Genomic DNA, 17,673 nt, shown 5'->3' on the forward strand with positions numbered 1-17,673 from the left:
CTCGACTTCGTCGGTTAAACTGTTAGTGGGCGACGGTAAACAGGGTCAACACTAAAAACAACCCACAGACGGATCTAGAGTCCACGCTAATACTACCTGATGCTGTCACACACACATCTGACAATCCTAGTTCCTGATTGGTCTAACCTCTCGGTGGTCAACGGTAATAACACCCCCCCAAATCCTGACGGACACAGTTCCCTCACCCGACTCTGCAGCTTACAGATTGCAGGAGTGCATAAAACGGAGCAGTTTGGGGTCATTATTTTTGTTACTGTTACCATCATGACTGGTGCACATAACTTGGTTTCTCAGTGCTTATAGTAACTTGAGATTCATTTATTGAGTTTATTTCATTGTCCTGACTGTAGTCTGGGCACCTGGCTGATTAACATACAGGTGGCCGCATGTCTGTTTTTGGTGTTTGTCTTGATTTTGTCATCTTTACTGAAAAACTAACATTTTGTAGTTTGTTTGTTTTTTAATCAGTTACAGACTTTAAAGGAACAGAGTATCTACGGGTCCTCAAAAAGCAACAGAAGGTCATAAACATCATCTTAAATTCAGTTTGCATGGCTCTGAAATGCTTTCAGTCACTTTATTTAAATCAAAAGATTTACAGCTCGATTGGCTGTGATTTAAAAGAGGTGATGGTAACAGTTGGCTAATAAGATCCGTTAGCTAACCATTGTTGCTCACATCAAATAAAAACATTAATATATAAAAATGCCCAGGTGACTTACACCCAGCAGGCCTCCGGGTTAACAATGCGACAGTGAAGATGATGAAGGAGGCCACGTTAGCTTTTACGTCTATAAAACGTTTCTACTCTAACTCAGGACTCACAGTGTGTTTTTTAATCACAGGCCTACCTACGTTCACTCTCACACTCCAGTGGAGGCATCAGGGGTCACTCGAGGTTCAGCGTTTTGCCCAAGGACACTTTGCACACAACCCACTCGACCCTCTGATCCCCCTCTGCCCCCAAAGCACAACAACCAATGACAGCAAGCATAACTCGGAATAAAGGTGGAAAAATGCTAACAAGGCAAACTTTGCTGTGTGTGGATGCTATTTCAAATTTACTGATTTAATTTAAACTCAGACCACTGAAAAAGTGTAATATTGATCTCATTCACTGAGTTTGTTCTTAAATTTCACTTTTAACAGTGTAAAAAAACAAGCGTTAAACTTATCCACAGGTATGAGATATGTGGATATAAAAGGAAAAATAACAATACTGTAAATCTACTGTGATCCGGAGATGGCTCAGGCTAAATGCTGGACTATCATAATATCACTATTACGATTATTGTGGCAAAAATAATTCATGATAAATGTATTTTTACAATATCACAATAATTAAAACATATAAACTGCTTTGTTGTGTTGTGTCTCGTTTTGTGTTGTTTGTAACAAAAAAGAAAAAATTACATGTTATTACTGTGTATTAATAATGTTTAATTTATAATAATAAAAGTTTAGTAAAGTGAGGATTAACTTTACAAAAGTGTACAAAAAGAAGAATGACTATTATTTTTTTAAAACATCACAATACAAAAAGAATTTACAAAAACATTATTGTGATTTTTTTTTAGTGCAAAAGTCAAATTCATCTTTAACTTCATTGTTTGTGTCTAATTTGGAACAAAAACCCTCCAAAAACAAATAAAAAGAATTCACAGCAACAACATTATTGTTTGTGTTATAAAAAATTATCTTCAAAATTAGATTTTTATCTTAAACCTGAAACGTCTTTACCAATAACAATAACACGACACTACAATTATTGCAAAATAACTTATTCTAATGATATTATTGTGACACAAAATATCACCGTAGTGTTAATCTTTACCTTTATTATGTGTTTTTTTTCTCCGTTTGTTTTGGAAAAGTGTAACACTACAAAAAGTCACAATAATTTTATAAGGTCGTCTCAGTAAAACCGACATTTAATCCCTTTAAACAAATGTTATTCTGTTAACCTGCTGAGCTTCATTCTTTTCTCCATTATAATAATTTTGATATTGTTCAGTGAATTTCAGGTTCTGAGAAAATAAAATGTTTCACAGCTGCAAAAATAAACACAAAGATTAGAATCTACATTTACACTCACGTCTGAATTCTGTTACATTTTTATTTTAAACATCCATAAAACACTAAATCTGCTTTAATCAACTCCCATTTACATTTGAATTTCCTCTCATTTTAGTCTTTTTTTTCTGAGTACAGCTGAATGAGCGGCTGAACACACACACACACACACACACACATCATGTGACTTTCGACTCAGCAAAGCCCAGGCTGTGTGTAAACTGACTGGATGCACTTTTTCAGACTGAACTCAAACAACAGAGAAGAAAACAAATCATAAAGCAGCTGAAATAAACCTGGAATCATCAAATCTTGAAAACTGGCCTGTTCAAAGTAAAAGTTATGGAGCTAAAGAGTCAGTTTGAAAACCCTCCTGTTGACATCAGTGTTAACACAGAGCTGTGAAGGAGCCTCCGCGCAGCCGAGAAAACAGAAGAAAGAAATGTATAAATATGTGAGTGTGAAGGCCAAACGTTCAAAATGAAAGAGGTAGAAAGACACAATAATATTATTAATGACCATATATCTATATATATATTTATCTATATATAAAATTATCTATATTACTGCAAGTAAACCTGTTTTTTTCAGACTTTATGCACAAAACGTTAAACATTTCTGGAAAAACCGTGGGGACAAAAAATCATAGAAACATAAATTAGGCCAATAAACAGGCCTCATAATAACCCTAAAGGAACCAAAACGGTCAAATAAGTCACAATACAACTAAAAACTGCAGTTAGCATGACTAAATCATTTATCAAATAATCAATTTAATACTAATATCAAATAAAAATATCTTCCAAAAGCTCCCATGTGATAAATGCACACCTGACTTATGATTTAGTAAATAAAAATATAAAAAATAAATAAAATATGCAATTCACTATGGAGCAAATCAAAGTCTCATAAAAGTTTAAAGAAATGAAAAACAATAAAAACAGCACGTCAACTGAAACAGAAATTCATTCACAGCCTCAGTGACGCGTCTGTGTGCGCACTTTGAATAAAAACTTATTGCTTTGTGATGTTTGCACACATCATCAGGCAGAAACTCTGCTTCAGGTTATTTCATCCTTTTTAATCAAGTTTAGTTTCTCTGGAAAAATAAAACACAGACAGCAAAGAAACAGACATTACAGACTTTGTACAACTGAGTGATGTCTAACTACAAAAGTGCAAAAAAAGAATAAAAACCAAACAAATCCCCAAAAATCAAAAACAATTTTTACAAACCCAGAATGAAAAAAGTGACAGAGAGAAAAACCGAGCCGACAGTTTCCCCCAAAGTTTCCCCACAGACAGACCTGCAGTGTGTGTGTGTGTGTGTGTGTGTGTGTGTGTGTGTGTGTGTGTGTGTGTGTGTGTGTGTGTGTGTGTGAAGGTCAGCGTCTTCTGAGCTGCATGAGGCTTTTATTTCACCGAGGTTACATAAGTTTATATGTTTGCACTGTAAAAAGTAACAATAAAAAACAAAGTTGGCGATGTGGGGGGGGGGGGGGGGGGTGGCTTCCTGTTTCCTGTGTGCGCACTCAGCTGTTTGAAGGATCCAACCTGCAGCTCATTTACACTCAAAATTCTAAATTCTGTTTATTTTACAATAAAAGCCCAGATGTGAAACATTATGATCCATATGTTTGCTTCCTGTTTTGAAACGTTCTCACTTGGATTTATTTCCTTTTTTTCTCTCTTTTCTGAAATTAACACCACGTTTATATTCGACTTTTAAAATGATCACAAGCATTTTGTTGCATTTTATTTTTGAAAAGCTGCTTTTACTTGGATCCACCTGAGATCTGAGGATCAATACCACAGTGATCGGGACTGATTGTCAAACGCTGCTCACGTTTAAAGTGAAGAATCGGCGGTTAGATTAAAAATAATTTCTCTTGATTAAAAATGTTTAAAAGTGTCAAACTCGCTCCTTTTTTCCTTTTGTTGGTTTACGTTGTTTTATTTTGTGAGCTAAAATATTTTAGAAACATATTTACTGAGGAAACTGAATCAAATCACATCTGTATATAATAATACGTCCACGTGGCTCCGGTGGAAAGACATTAGCTTTTTTTTTTTAAATATAAAAAAGTCATAAAGAATAAAATTTTGGACCATGTGTTCGACTAAAGTCACAAAAAATACTTTAAAATATTTTTCCAAATAACAAAAATGTGCAAAAACCTGGATTTTAATATATAAAGTTTTTTACATTTATTTTCCACATCAGCTTTTATTTTCACTAAAGCCTCCCTGTAGCGTGTGTGTGTGTGTGTGTGTGTGTGTGTGTGTGTGTGTGTGTCATCTTAAATGTTAAATATATGCCCCTCCCTTCCTGCTGAGGTCAGCTGACCAACATTTTCCACATGAGAAACTTTCTGATGACTTTATTTCTCCGCAGAATATTTTTTTAAAAATAAGTTGCATATATATGATTTCAGTTGGCCTGAAGCAGCTCCAGTTTCATTGATTGTCATGCACGTTTTTAACTCTTCCCACGCCTCCGACTCCTCTGACTATTAAATTATTCGTTTTTTTAATGGCTGTCTCCTAAAGGTAACATAAAGTGACTCCATGGCTGTGAGGACGCTCTGATTTTCGTTCATTTCATTATTTTAAACTCTTCTCTAATCAAAAAGAAAAAAAACATTAGAAAAGAAAAAAATCTGGTGAAAAAAGTTTTTCATATGACCAAAGCTACATGTAAATAGGCCTTTATGTGTGTGCGTGTGTGTGTGAGGGCCTGATGCTTGTTGGAGCCCCTTAAAAGGAAAGAAAATAGTCCCAGCAGCAGCACAGAGGCCTCAAGCCTCCGCGGGTCACTTAAAAATGTTCTCCAGGAACCAGAGCGGGTCAGCGGGCCAGAAAAAAAGCGAGAAGACGGCAGAGAAAGTTAAAAGAAGAAGAAGAGGGGCTGTGCGGCGGCTCTGAGCGCACATGCGCAGGAGCTTTTACGCTCATTCAGGCCTTTACGCACAAACACACACACACAGCAAAATAAACGGAGTGAACAGTCTGCGTGTTGATGCTGAACAAAAAAACGTGTTTGCATAATTTCAGCTGAAGAGTTTGTTCCAAAAACATTTACACACTTTTCTGGATTTAGTGATCACGAAGGTCGAAAAATACATCGAATTATTTTTGGAAGGAAACTCTTCACACAGAGCGGCTTTAACACCATTATTTAATCGCATTGTTCTAATTCAGAGGTCAAACCTGAGATATGATTTGTAGGCTTCTGCTTCCTCTCAAAAACCCTGATCGTTTCCAATTTTAAGGCTTTGTTCACGTGTTTTTCCTCCCAGTAAAACACAAAATAAAAGTTTTGATTGTCTCGTTTTTTTCCTCCTCGATTGTCTCAAAATTCATAAATAATTATTAACCCTGTCGTATTTCCAGCCCCACCCCTCGTTTTCCTTAATACTGAAGCGCAAACACTGACGAATAGAATTTAAATACAATAAATACAAAACATAAATAAACGACAAACAAAGTACTGAAAATCTTTGTACAAGATATAAATAGTTTGAAATATACTTATAGCGTTACCTTTGGCAAGTCTAGTTTACAGTTGGACGACCGGCGGTAACAAAAGTTTCTCCCTTTTAAAGTAAAGATGAAGCCGAGCTGTGCATCGCACTCCGTGTGGCCAGAAGTCTCGCTTCATTTATGGATTCATACACACATTTCTGATGTTTACCACTTTCTATTTGCCCTTAACGTGACGTCTGTGCGTCCTCGTCCCGGCGCAGTCCACGAAGCCAGGGTGTGTGGGTGTGTGTGCGTGGGGGGGTCAGTTTAGGAACGCGTTAGGGGTCACCCTCTTTTGGTGGGACAGCACCCCGGGGAACCCCGCGGACACACCGGGGGAGAAGGCCGGTAGCGAGCTGTTTCTGAGCGAGTCCGAGAGCAGCGCCTGTGGGGAGCCGCCGAAGCCCGGAGCGCCCTGCGGGAGGTGAGGAGGCGGCGGAGGAGCCGCGGGTGGCGGGCCGCCTCCCCCCCCCGGCGGGGCCGCCGAGTGCTGGCTCCCTGACACGAAGTATCCTGGCTGACCGGACAGCAGCCCGACCGGCGACGAGCTCATCCCGTAACTGTTCGTCAGGCCCAGCGGCAGCGAGCGGCCCAGCTCCCCGTTACTCAGCTGCTCCACGGCGGGCAGCAGCGAGCCGTAGCCGGCCGCCTGGTTCAGGAAGCCGGCGGACGAGCCGTTGTAGTGCGGGTGATGGTGGTGGTGGTGCAGGGACAGGAACGGGGACAGCTGCCAGTACAGCGGGTTGCTGCTCCGCTCGTTGATGCCCAGCCCGAGAGGAGCGAAGCGCAACCCGCGCTTCATCGCCAGCTTGCCCCGAGAGGTGGCGGAGCGCCGGCGGAGCTTCCCGGTGGTCCCGCCGATGAACACGTCGTCGCTGCTCGGGTCCAGCATCCAGTAGTTGCCCTTGCCCGGGTCGTCGTAGTGCCGAGGCACCTTGACGAAGCACTTATTGAGGCTGAGGTTGTGCCGGATGGAGTTCTGCCAGCCCTGCTTGTGCTCTCGGTAGTACGGGAAGTTCTTCATGATGAACTCGTAGATGCCGTTGAGCGTGAGCCGCTTCTCGGGGCTCTGCCGGATGGCCATCATGATCAGCGCGTTGTAGCTGAACGGAGGCTTGTCATACTTCCCGTTTTTGCCGCCGCCGGTGTTCTGCTCCGGTGTCGCCTTGCCGCCGTCCCCTCCTCCGCCTCCCCCTCCGTCCCCCTCCTCTTCCTCCGGCTCCTCCTTGCCAGGTTTCTCCGGCTCTAGAAGCGTGGAGGCCGCAGAGTCCACCTCCGGGGGGTCCAGAGACTTCTCGCAGTCGGAGCCCGGGGAGAGACACGGGGCTCCGTGGATCGCGACCGTCGCGGAGTCCGCACGCTCGCACTTGGAGGGCAGCAGGAGGCTCTTGATGCTGAAGGAGGAGGACCGGTGCACGGTCGGCGGGTCTTTTACATCCTCCATGCCCGGTGGCGGCTCTCCCGACAAAACCAGGAATAAATAATAAAAAAAAATGAACAACCACAACAACAACTCCGAGGTCCTCCACCTCCGTGATCCGAGAGAGAGACAGAGAGGAGAGAGAAAGGAGGCTCAGGATGAGAGACGCATGGATGGAGAGAGAGAGAGAGAGAGAGGGAGGGAGAGAGAGGGAGAGAGCGTGGCGTGGATGTGGAGAAATTAGTAATTAAGGAGGTTCCGACGACATCACGGAGAGGAGGAGCTTCTCCAACTTGGTGATTTTGTCAACAAATCCTCTTTTCTCCTCCTCTCGCTCTCCGCGCGCCTCCGTCTCCAAACCTCCGACCTTTCCTGTCTCGAGCCTCACAAACCTGTCACTTCATCTGCTCCCCTTTAATCTCTCTCTCCCCATCGTTCCATATTTACGCGCGCGCGCACAGTTCCCTCCACCTCTTGTGTGTGCGCCAAGCCCGTGCGTAAAAGCGCACGTCCGCTTATGGGTGTGCGCGTGCGTAAAAGCGCACGGGCAGTCGGGGCTTTGTTTTCTCGGCGACAATAATAGTTTGAATTCATGTCTGCAAACATGGCGCGTGCACGCACAGTGTGTGTTTGCGCGCGTGCGTCTGTGTGTTTGGGGATGGAGAGGAGGAGGGCACCGAGAGAAGCGCCATTGTCTCCTAATAAAAATCATCGTGTCGGCAGTAACACGCACACACAGCAGAGGCGGCGGGTCTCACGCTGGAGCCAGAGCGCCTCCTGTCGGCAGCAGGCGGGACTGATCCATGTGAACAGTTGCTTCCGGTGTCAGTTTGTGTGCAGCAGACAGAGCAGTTTGAGCGACCATCAGAGGGGAGATTTAAAAAGAACGCACTGAATTTACCTTCTCAGTTTACAGGTCATTACATGCAAAACACTTTATTCAAACAAGCTGTCAACATGTAAAAATAATTTACAATTTCAGACATTTTCACTCTTGTGAAGCATTTTTAACAACAAAGATCGGTTCTCCATTTAATTTTTTAAACTACGCCCCTGCAATATTTGGAATTTCCTAAAGCAGAAACTCTTTTCACACAGAAGGTTGTTCTTTTTTAGGGTTTTTAAAATAACATTTCTATAGTAGACAGTGGGGAAAAAAATGTAATTGTTTATTAAGTACTTATTTCTTTGGTAAAGTATGTGTGGCTGTGGAGGAGACATTTGTCAGCAGGAAAACTCATAGGAATACAGTTAAAAGTCCAAAAGCTTTCCTAAACATTTTCCAAAGCGCTCCGGTTGTGTCTTTGCCCGGCTCATTCTGGGCCCCGGGCCTTATATTTTGCACCCTAGTGTCCACTGGGTCAGACTGGAAACTTTGGCACGTTTGTTGAAGCCTGCCTGCATCGGTGGTGTCTAACATGTGGCTCTGGAGCCAGATTCCGGCCCAGCTGATCGTTTTTTAAGTGTTTTTGTTGTTTGAGTCCAGCTTTTGTTTTGGGGTGTTTTGTTTTGTTTTTTTGTCGTTGAGGTTTTTGCTCCCTGTGTTTTTATTGGCCGCCAGTTCCTGCTTCTTGTGTTTTTTGTTCTTTGCAGTCATCAGGATGTTTTAATGGTATGACTGCAGACTAGCAGAGCGTATGGTGACAGTAAAGCTTATCTTATCTCTTCTTCGTCCTCTTGCTTTATTTTGATCATGCTTTTGTCCGTGTGTCTCTCGTGCTTCTACTTCCTGTCTTTCGTTTCACCTTTTGTTTTTCTGGTCCACATTCCAGCCTCTCAGCAGACTTAATCCATCAGTCCAGCTTGAAAGAACTTGTAGTGAATTTGTTCCCCTCAGTTGAAGGAGCTGATCCCAATTTGACCCCCTCTGACTGCTGCAGTGACTGAACCTGATCTTTACTATGCTCATTATCTCATATGTACATTTGTGGACTTATTCTGTGTGTTTGTGTGTTATTAGTCTTTGTAACCGCTCCTGGTTGAACTGTTATAAGAGATTTTTAGTCTGTGTCGGCTCTCAGTCACCAGGATCGTGGGAAAAGGCAGCTGGAGGACTTCTTTTGTTCCCGAGGATGTTTGCCTCTCATCCAGAAGTTTTCTTCAGTTCTAAAGAGTCCCGAGTCTTTAACTCCTGTGTGAGGTGGTCCGAGGGTCTTTGAATTAACATTAATCATGTGAGTGGTCACATGAGCCAAAGTGTGAAACAAGGCTTTTAATCTGAGGGGTTGTATAATTGTGTTACCGTCTGTGCCAGCTTCACTACACAGGAGACATTTAAAGATCAAAAACAGTTATTTGAATCATAAAGATGTAAAATATTAATCAGTTACAGAAACTCGATATGTGAAGGTTTTTGTGCCTTTCTCTGTGATCTGTGAGGAACTAAAACGAGTTGGACAATCCTGCTTCAAACTCTAAACACAAAAACTAAACCTGCACAGCAGAAGGCCCCGTGGCTTGTGGAATCGGGATCGGGAATAAATCTGTTCAGAGCTCTGTGCTCAGAACAGATGGAATACATAAAAAGTGATGGCACAAGAATTTTGTGTTTTAAATAAATGTAAATATATATTTTTGCAGCAAACACAGAAACACACACAGATCACAACACCACACCTACAGCCAAAAAAAGCAATAAAAAAAAAAAGCAAAATTGTTAATTTAAGAAAAATAAGTAACATCAGGTTAAAAGACAAAAGTTGCACCACATTTAAAAAATACTTTTGCTTTAAGTGCTCAGTACTTATAAAAGATGTGTTAAAGTCACGTGCATCCACAGGACCAAACGTCTAATGATGCACATCAAAGTAAAGAAGCTCTGCTTATGTTTGAGTTAAATGGATTTTTCAAGTTCTATCGTAAAATTGACACGTTTTGTAGACGGACTCGGGCGCAGACCAGGAGACCTTTGCAAAAACTGACAGTGCGTTTATTTACAGTGATGTCACCAGGTCTACGCAAAGTGTTCGGGAGAGCGGTCCGAGGGGAAGGGTCCGAAAACACACCCCACTCTCTCAGCAACGATCCCACTCCTTTTCCTCCAACGCTCCTCTCGCTCACTCAAAGATACAGGGACGGGTCCAGGGAAGATCCACGCACACACACACACACACACACACACACACACACAGAAAAATCCAATTAGCACGAGGTCGCATGAAGACCAACAGACTCAGACTTGCTGATCACAGAATAACTGATGCTGGTGGCTCAATGTTCCAGTGACGAGTAGCGTAGGTCTGCCATCCTAAGAAGCCCTTCTGATTGTAGCAATCAGCGACAGGTGTGATGACGAGCACAGGTGCGTGGGCCGGGGGCGGGAGCCCACAGTGAGCACCGCTGCGGCAGGGGGAAGAGAGAGAGAACAAAAACGTGTTTCTAACACGGACTCAGCCGGTGAGGCACCGGGGCCGTGACAGAAATAGAGGAAAACAATTTATTTAACTGATGTAAACCTAATGTTTCAGATCTATCTAAATAAACAGGACAGCAGCTGCGTCTTAGGTTTCTGTGGCGTTTCAGGCTTCTTGCCTCTGTTGTGTTTTAATTGCAGTGACTTTCATAAAACTTGGGCCCGTGTGAGATAAGCCAACAACACGGAAACATAAACCTAAACTAAAAACATACCTGTCATGACTGAAACTGAAACATGACTGAAATGGGGGAAAAGAACTCAAAATAACATTTTAATTATGTATATTTATTAAATATATATGAAATATAATACCCTGCTGTTTGCTTTTAAAAGCTACAAACACCTGTTCACAGTATTTACGTTGTGTCCCACAGTCCCACGGTTTACAGGAACACTGGTTTTCTGCTCATTTGAATATCTGGAAAACAAATAACTGGGATTGACTGCTCACTGCATGGTTCATGTGGGCTTTAATTCACCCTGTAAAGCCGAGTGTATCATAGTTAAGTTTGTGAGACTTCAACATCATCAGTGTGATTTTTTTCCCCTAAATTAAGTGGACAATATGTTTTATGCAATAAGTTGCAAATTGAAAAAGTAAAAAAAACAAAAAATAAATAAACAATCTTAATGTTTAATAAACATTCAGTTTCCCCAAAATTCAGATTTTCTGGTAATTATTTTATGGTTCAGACTTTAAAAGGTTAAGGAGGATATGTTACATAAACTTCATAGTGTGCATCCATGCAGGTGCTTATCTGGGCCTGTTTCTCTGAAGCAGCAGACTAAGCAGGCCTCGGCCTCCCTCTCCCTCCTCACCTCCTCCTGGTGGGAGCCAGTCGAGAAATGTAATCTATGCGTTCTCTTTTTATCAGAAGTTCATTTTCAACACTTACATAGAAACGTAGCTCGAAAAGTAAATCAGCAGATTTTGTTTTCATGCTCAGCGCTCGCTTCATCACAACAGAGCTATGCAGCATCTTAATCGCTGCAAACACCGATCCCTCCACCAATCACCCCTGACCCGGAGTCATTCCCGTCGCTTCACGCTCAGCTGCTAACTGCCCGGTGCGAGCTGGAGGAGATCTTTCAAATAAGTCAGAAGAACCACATCATCAGCAAACAGAGACATGAGGCCATGGAAGTGGAGGCACTCCACCCTTCAACTGCGCCTGGAAATAAAGGTTCTGAACGGAGGTGAGTTTGACACCTGCAGGAAACCAGGCTTACTGCTGGAAGTGGACCCGAGCTCTCACTACAGCTGTACGGGGACGGGATAGCCTGACAATGGGCCCTGATACCCCCGTATTCCCAAAGCAAATCAGATCGATCTCTTTGGGAATGCGATCAGATCCGAGTACAGGAAACATGTTTGCAATGGTACAACTCTGACACTCAAATATTCTGCAGAGGACAAAGAGCTGCCGAAGTTTAATAGATGGACCAAAAAATAAAAACATAGGATACAAACTTGGTCTTGAAGTCATAAAATATCTTTTATAGTAAATACTTGCAGTAAATTTGCTAGATTTATTGTTCGATGTGTTTCTTGCAAACAAAACGAACGACGTCCTTTGTGGCACCGTTACACAACAATCCTGGGCACGAACGCTGGCGCGGACACATTAACCACCGCGGGAGTCTCAGTCATGGCGGCCTGTTGACAGCTAAACCTTTAAGCTGTTCTTGGCCACGCAAACACTGGGAACCATCGCACACATCCACAAGAACGTCAACATGTAAACACAACACACTGATTAATGATCACAACAGGAAATTACAGACTTCAGGTGTTTTCGTGGAGCACCTGAGGTTGTTAGAGTTCACTCGTCACATATTACAGACTCGAAACAACACAAAACAAACCACTGAAGCCACTGAAAGCTGGATTTCTTTCATATCTCTAAGAAAAGTAAAATATAAAAGATCATTAAAATCAAGGAGTCCTGGCAGATTCATGTGCGTGACGACTTCCTGCAAAGCCTGATGTGAGAAAAGAAACATTTAGCCCGATCCTAACGAGCAGACAGGAAACTGAACTTCTGTTGGGGCTGTTTGGTTGGGTTTTCCTGTTTTTTTAAGCTCAATCTTCCCAAATTTTCCCTAATCTATAAAACAAAACCTGTTGACACACAGTAAGCCTGCAGCTTTCTGAGCCTTTGGAGCGCTGCCGGGATGCTAATCCGCACTACAGCACTTTTAGGCAGTTATTATAAAAGGCTGCTGAGTCACCCAAACATGTTTTCCAAACCAAATCCAAAATTACAGCTAAAAAAACCCCAAATCTGAAAATAAACGTTGTTTTCTTCGTTTTCAGCATGAAAATCAGTCTTGTTTATACACGAAGAGCTCAAACCAGTTAAAATCCCAGTAAGATGACTGTGATGGTGATTTTCCAGTTTAATTTTCAGGGTCAGAGTCACAGAAACACCGTAAACTTCCCCATGTGAACCTTTTTAATTACAATAAATAACTGAACAAGTTACAAGCTGTGTTCAGTGACACGCACAAGCTCTACAGTCACCTTTGTTTACACTCACAGCCGATTGTGTTGGACAACAAAGCTGAAATCCAGATTACACACACACACACACACACACACACACACACACACACACACACACACACACACACACACAGGCCTCCCTCCTCCAATCTGCTTTATTAAATCTCTGCTGTGTTTTTGTGCCAGATGGTGTTTCAGTTTAACTGGATCTGAACCTCCAACAAAGGTGGTGCAAACGCAGCCGCCTCACCTTTCATTTTGCCAGCAGGTGAAACTCAAACGTCTGTAAATCAGAAACATGGAAAACAACACGTTAAAGATTTTTTAGAAGAACATTGTGATCAGCTGGGTTATCACAGGTCGTGCTCGCTGGCTCGGCCAAACCTGAAACCTCAGTCAGCCGTAACAGCTGTGGTGACGGAGGCTATCAGCTTTCTCTGTTAACCCTTTCTGAGCTCACATGAACGAGTGACATCTGTCAACAATAGGCTGCAAAATTATGGCTGCAGTATCTGCAGAAATATGTCCATGTGGCTGCAGATTCAGACTAAACGTTAAACTTTTATTTCCTGCTAAATCAGCTCGATCCGTGCAGAGTCCTGCGATTGTTCTGATGTTTGTGCTCAAAATGTTTTCTTTAAGTGAAGAGTCTTAAACCAGGGATGTCAAACATAAGGTCCGGGGGCCAGAATCAGCCTGCCAAGGTCTCCAATCTGGACAACTGGACAGCTTTGTAAAAAGTGAAGGTGAACATGTTTTTCAGACGTAACTGTATTTTTATACGGTTCCCGCTGATAGAGAATCTGTGATTTTTACAGTAGATTCTGTCAATGAACAAAAACTTTCTCTATATAAATTTCAGGATCATCTGTGCAACTTCCATAATGTCCCCCTCGAGCCCAGAGCAGCATTTCTTCACCATGTGGAAAAACTCAGACTGCACTTGTTTCTCTTACATGAAAATATCTTAAGAATTATAATTTGTATTTAAACTTGTTTACATAAAGACACAGGCTGTGAACGAGTTCGACTCTGGGTTTTCCTGACCTGGAGTGCGTGAAGGCGTGGCTCTCCCAGCATGCTCTGTGACGGGCTCAGCATCGTTACTGCACTGATCCAACAGCTACATGCAGGTAAACCCAACAACGCTCGATTGTCCGTGAATCTCACTGCTCAGTAGTTTGACGGCAGTTTGTCTCTTACAGAAAAACGACTGATTCTTTATGCAGTAAAAGTCTCATTTTCAAGTGTGACCTGAGCCCCGCACGACGAAGTCAAACTTTGTGATACACGTGATGCACTTTTGACATTGCCACGGCAACTGATGCTGCTGACCTGACTTAATCCCGGCTGGATCTGGTTTGAGATCAACAGGTGTAAAGATGGGAGGGTATGCGGTTTATTTAAAACAGAAATATCAAATTTTCCTGTTGACAGTTTAGTTTAGTAAGTCTGAGTTTGGCGCTTCGATCAAGAAACAGGAACCTAAACCTTCAGCTTTTGATTTGTAAATTGCAAATCACCTTTGGCCAGAAAACCTTTGTACACAACAACGGTTGCATTGTGTTCTCATGCAACGCGTGTCATGTGCTGTCCTTGATTGAATAAACTTAACTAACTACATCTGCTTTAAATTTACATGACAATCGTTTCTTTTATTTTTGTTTAAAGCACTTTGTAACACCTAGTTTTTTAACTTAAGTCTGATTATCTGTGAAGCACTTTGAAGTACATTAATCTGCATGAAAGGACCTGAGGTTACTACAGTGGATTGAGGAATTAGGTTTAATCATTATTCGTGTGCTGAAGCCTCTAAAATGTGATTGTTTGCTGCTTTGTTTTGTATTTTGGACCAAAAAGGTTCTTCATCTCTCATTAGGAATGATTTCTGACAGGTTGTAGTTAAAGTGACACTAAGTCCTCAAACAGAGTGTGGACAGACTTCACATCAGCCTCAACAAACCGAGCTCTTGTTTTCAAAGTCAGTTTCCTCGTGGGTAATAAATCAGATTTCTCTGACAGAAGAAGCTCGTCTGATCCCTGCTTCCCTCCTCTCGTCTCCGAGGCGGTCGGTCGGCGGTGTCAGTTTTTCCGCTGCTCGGGTTCGCCACCAGCTGCACAGATTACCGCCCTGTTGCCAAAACAGCACGGGTATTTATGAGCAGCTTTCAGGAGTTAGATTATCGTGTGTCTGGTCTCACAAAACATGAACTTGGCTGACTCCCCGTTCGCTCGGCAGCTACCATAAGCCCTCCATTCCCGAGGGGCGCAGACGCCTGATGTAACCTCCCAGCTGTCCTTTCTGCTTACCTCTGGTGTAAAACCAAGCGCTCCAAACTTTGGAACCAACTGGAAGATGTGAATCACGTTGAAGGTCTGATCTCTTGTTTGATTTCACCTGCAAAATCCGATTTAGTCATCAAGGAGAGGAGCCAAAGGAGGGAGGAGGTTTAAAGGAGATTCAGCCAACAGAAGTAACGAGGATAAGGCTTTCACTCTGAGGACAAAGGAGGTCGCATGCCATAATGTGGACGGTACACAGCATGCAAGCAGCAGCACTTTCATTTGAAGAGTGCATTGAAAAGCATGATATGCATTATTATTGTATTATAGTGATCTGGGCCCCATTCCAGAAAGTTTTTAAATGTAAACCCTGAGGGTGGTAACACAGACATGAGGGAAATTCAGACTCAGACACTAACCTGCTCAGATTTCTCTCTGGCTCCTCCCCTCAGTTCAAATCACAACAACAGTCGCCTCAAGGTGCTTTATATTGTAAGATAGACCCTACAGTAATACATACAGAGGAAAACACAACAATCACATGACCCCCTATGAGCAGCACTTTGGCGACAGTGGGAAGGAAAACCTCCCTTTAACAGGAAGAAACCTCCAGCAGAAGCAGGCTCAGGGAGGGATAGTAGTACTTTCCAAGGATAGTAGGCGGGTCCAGGTATGTACGTTCTGTTAGAGCAGAGCTACAGATTAAAAACACCCAAGGCGAAGCGGTCAAAAGTCTGGCTGTACTTCACAGCAAAAGATGCAAACTCAGCAGCCTGCAACAAGTGCTTTAAGGCAGCGGTCCCCAACCCCCGGGCCTCGGACCGGTACCGGTCCGTGAGTCGTTTGGTACCGGGCCACGAGAGTTGAGGCTCAGGTGTGAAATGTATAGTTTTCAGGGTTTTTGTCGGTTTTGAGCGTTATTTTGTCATCGTTTTTATCGTTGGGTCTTTTCACGTGTGTTATGAATAAATCTTCTTTTTTCGGTACCGGTACTAGTTTTATTTTGTTGTATTTATCCGCGAAACCTTAAAGGCGGTCCGTGAAAATATTGTCGGGCATAAACAAGTCCGTGGTGCAAAAAAGGTTGGAGACCGCTGCTTTAAGGTGATACTGTGCAAAGGAGGCAACACCTCGAATCTGATGAAACACCTGGCGACGCATAATGTTTTTTAAAAGCCGAAAAATGCGCCGTATTTGATAGCTTGCTGCGAGACCTCACACCGAGCACATCTACTGCGGGTGTGGTGCCTGTTATCGGCCCGGAGTTAGCAACATCACCCAAGAACCCGAAGTCCTGGCCCCTAGCCCTGCCAGTGTAGCCGAAATGATGAGGATGATGATGGCAGCAGCCGTTCTTCTCTGCGTGAGTAGCTTAATGTTGTTCGTGTGTAATTTACGTTGAGTAGGCTAACCACGTTATTACATTAATGCATGTAAGGTGAACTAGCAAACACCATCATAGCTACATGCGGCTGTCTTCTTGTGTGATGGCAGATACTCCCTTCACCCTGGACAAAAAGGCTAAAATGACCAAAGAAAAAGTGGAAAACAGTTAAACATGAGAGGTTTTTGGACAAAGTTTGTGTTTTTTCCATTGTTTAAGCTTCCAGCCAAGAGTGATACCATATATGCCCCATAGCTGCAGAAAAGGCTAACATTGTTATCTTTTTACAAAAACCAGCTGAACATGAGAGGTTTGTGGACCAATTTTGTGTTTTCCATTCTTTAAGCACCGGCACCGTTTCAAAAGTACCGGTTTGGCACCGGTATCGGATAAAACATAAACGATACCCATCCCTAGAGCTACACATAAACTGTTAAAGTCTCCAGTATATAAACGTGTGTCATCTGCGTATAGTTGCACTTCTCTTCTTGTTCCTACCATCCAGTCGCTTCCCTCTGCTGTTCTGTTTATTTCTGCTGTAAAGTTGACATTTTAACATCTCACTTCTGGAGCCAGGCTCACTTGGACATTTGAAGAATTGCAGTTTTCACACTTGGCCACTTGATTTTAAATGAGCTTAGTTGGTGATTATCATCTCTATCTTTTGCCTCATATTTCGTCTTCGTTCTAAATGCCTGGAAGATTTTTTTTGACTTTGTTTCATTGAACCAGAAAACGTATACCAAAGAGTTCATCGATAGTTTGTGCACGACTATGATGAGGTATGACAGTCTGTCTGTCACTGTAAAAGCTCGCCAACGCAATTTATCAAGCATGATCTGCCCATGTCGGTGCAGACACTGTGTCTTTGACCTCCGTGGCGGTCTTTGATTGACCTCTGTCATCGCAGCTTTGGATGTCGCGTGGTCGTAGCCGCAGCTGTCGTCACGGGCCAGATTTCCAGGATCACCGATAATCTGTCTGCGTGTTTGACAAAGACCTCTCAACCCGACTGTTTCCTTTTCAGGTATTTACACCGGTCACCC

At 42.8% G+C, this 17,673-nt stretch overlaps 1 protein-coding gene across 1 annotated transcript; it reads right to left on the minus strand.

Annotated features, from left to right (window-relative positions):
- Window positions 1-3,154: 3,154 nt before the first annotated feature.
- Window positions 3,155-7,527, minus strand: foxg1b (forkhead box G1b). Its single transcript, XM_082556346.1, has one exon. The coding sequence runs from the start codon at window positions 7,061-7,063 to the stop codon at window positions 5,882-5,884; it is 1,182 nt and encodes a 393-aa protein (XP_082412472.1). The 5' UTR covers window positions 7,064-7,527; the 3' UTR covers window positions 3,155-5,881.
- Between the last annotated feature and the right edge of the window lie 10,146 nt (window positions 7,528-17,673).

This window comes from Aulonocara stuartgranti (assembly GCF_965226115.1).
Source record: "Aulonocara stuartgranti genome assembly, chromosome: 13".
NCBI lineage: Eukaryota > Metazoa > Chordata > Actinopteri > Cichliformes > Cichlidae > Aulonocara > Aulonocara stuartgranti.

Coding starts and splice junctions, on each gene's coding strand:
- foxg1b (XM_082556346.1), bottom strand. CDS start 7,063: ATGGAGGATGTAAAAGACCCGCCGACCGTGCACCGGTCCTCCTCCTTC.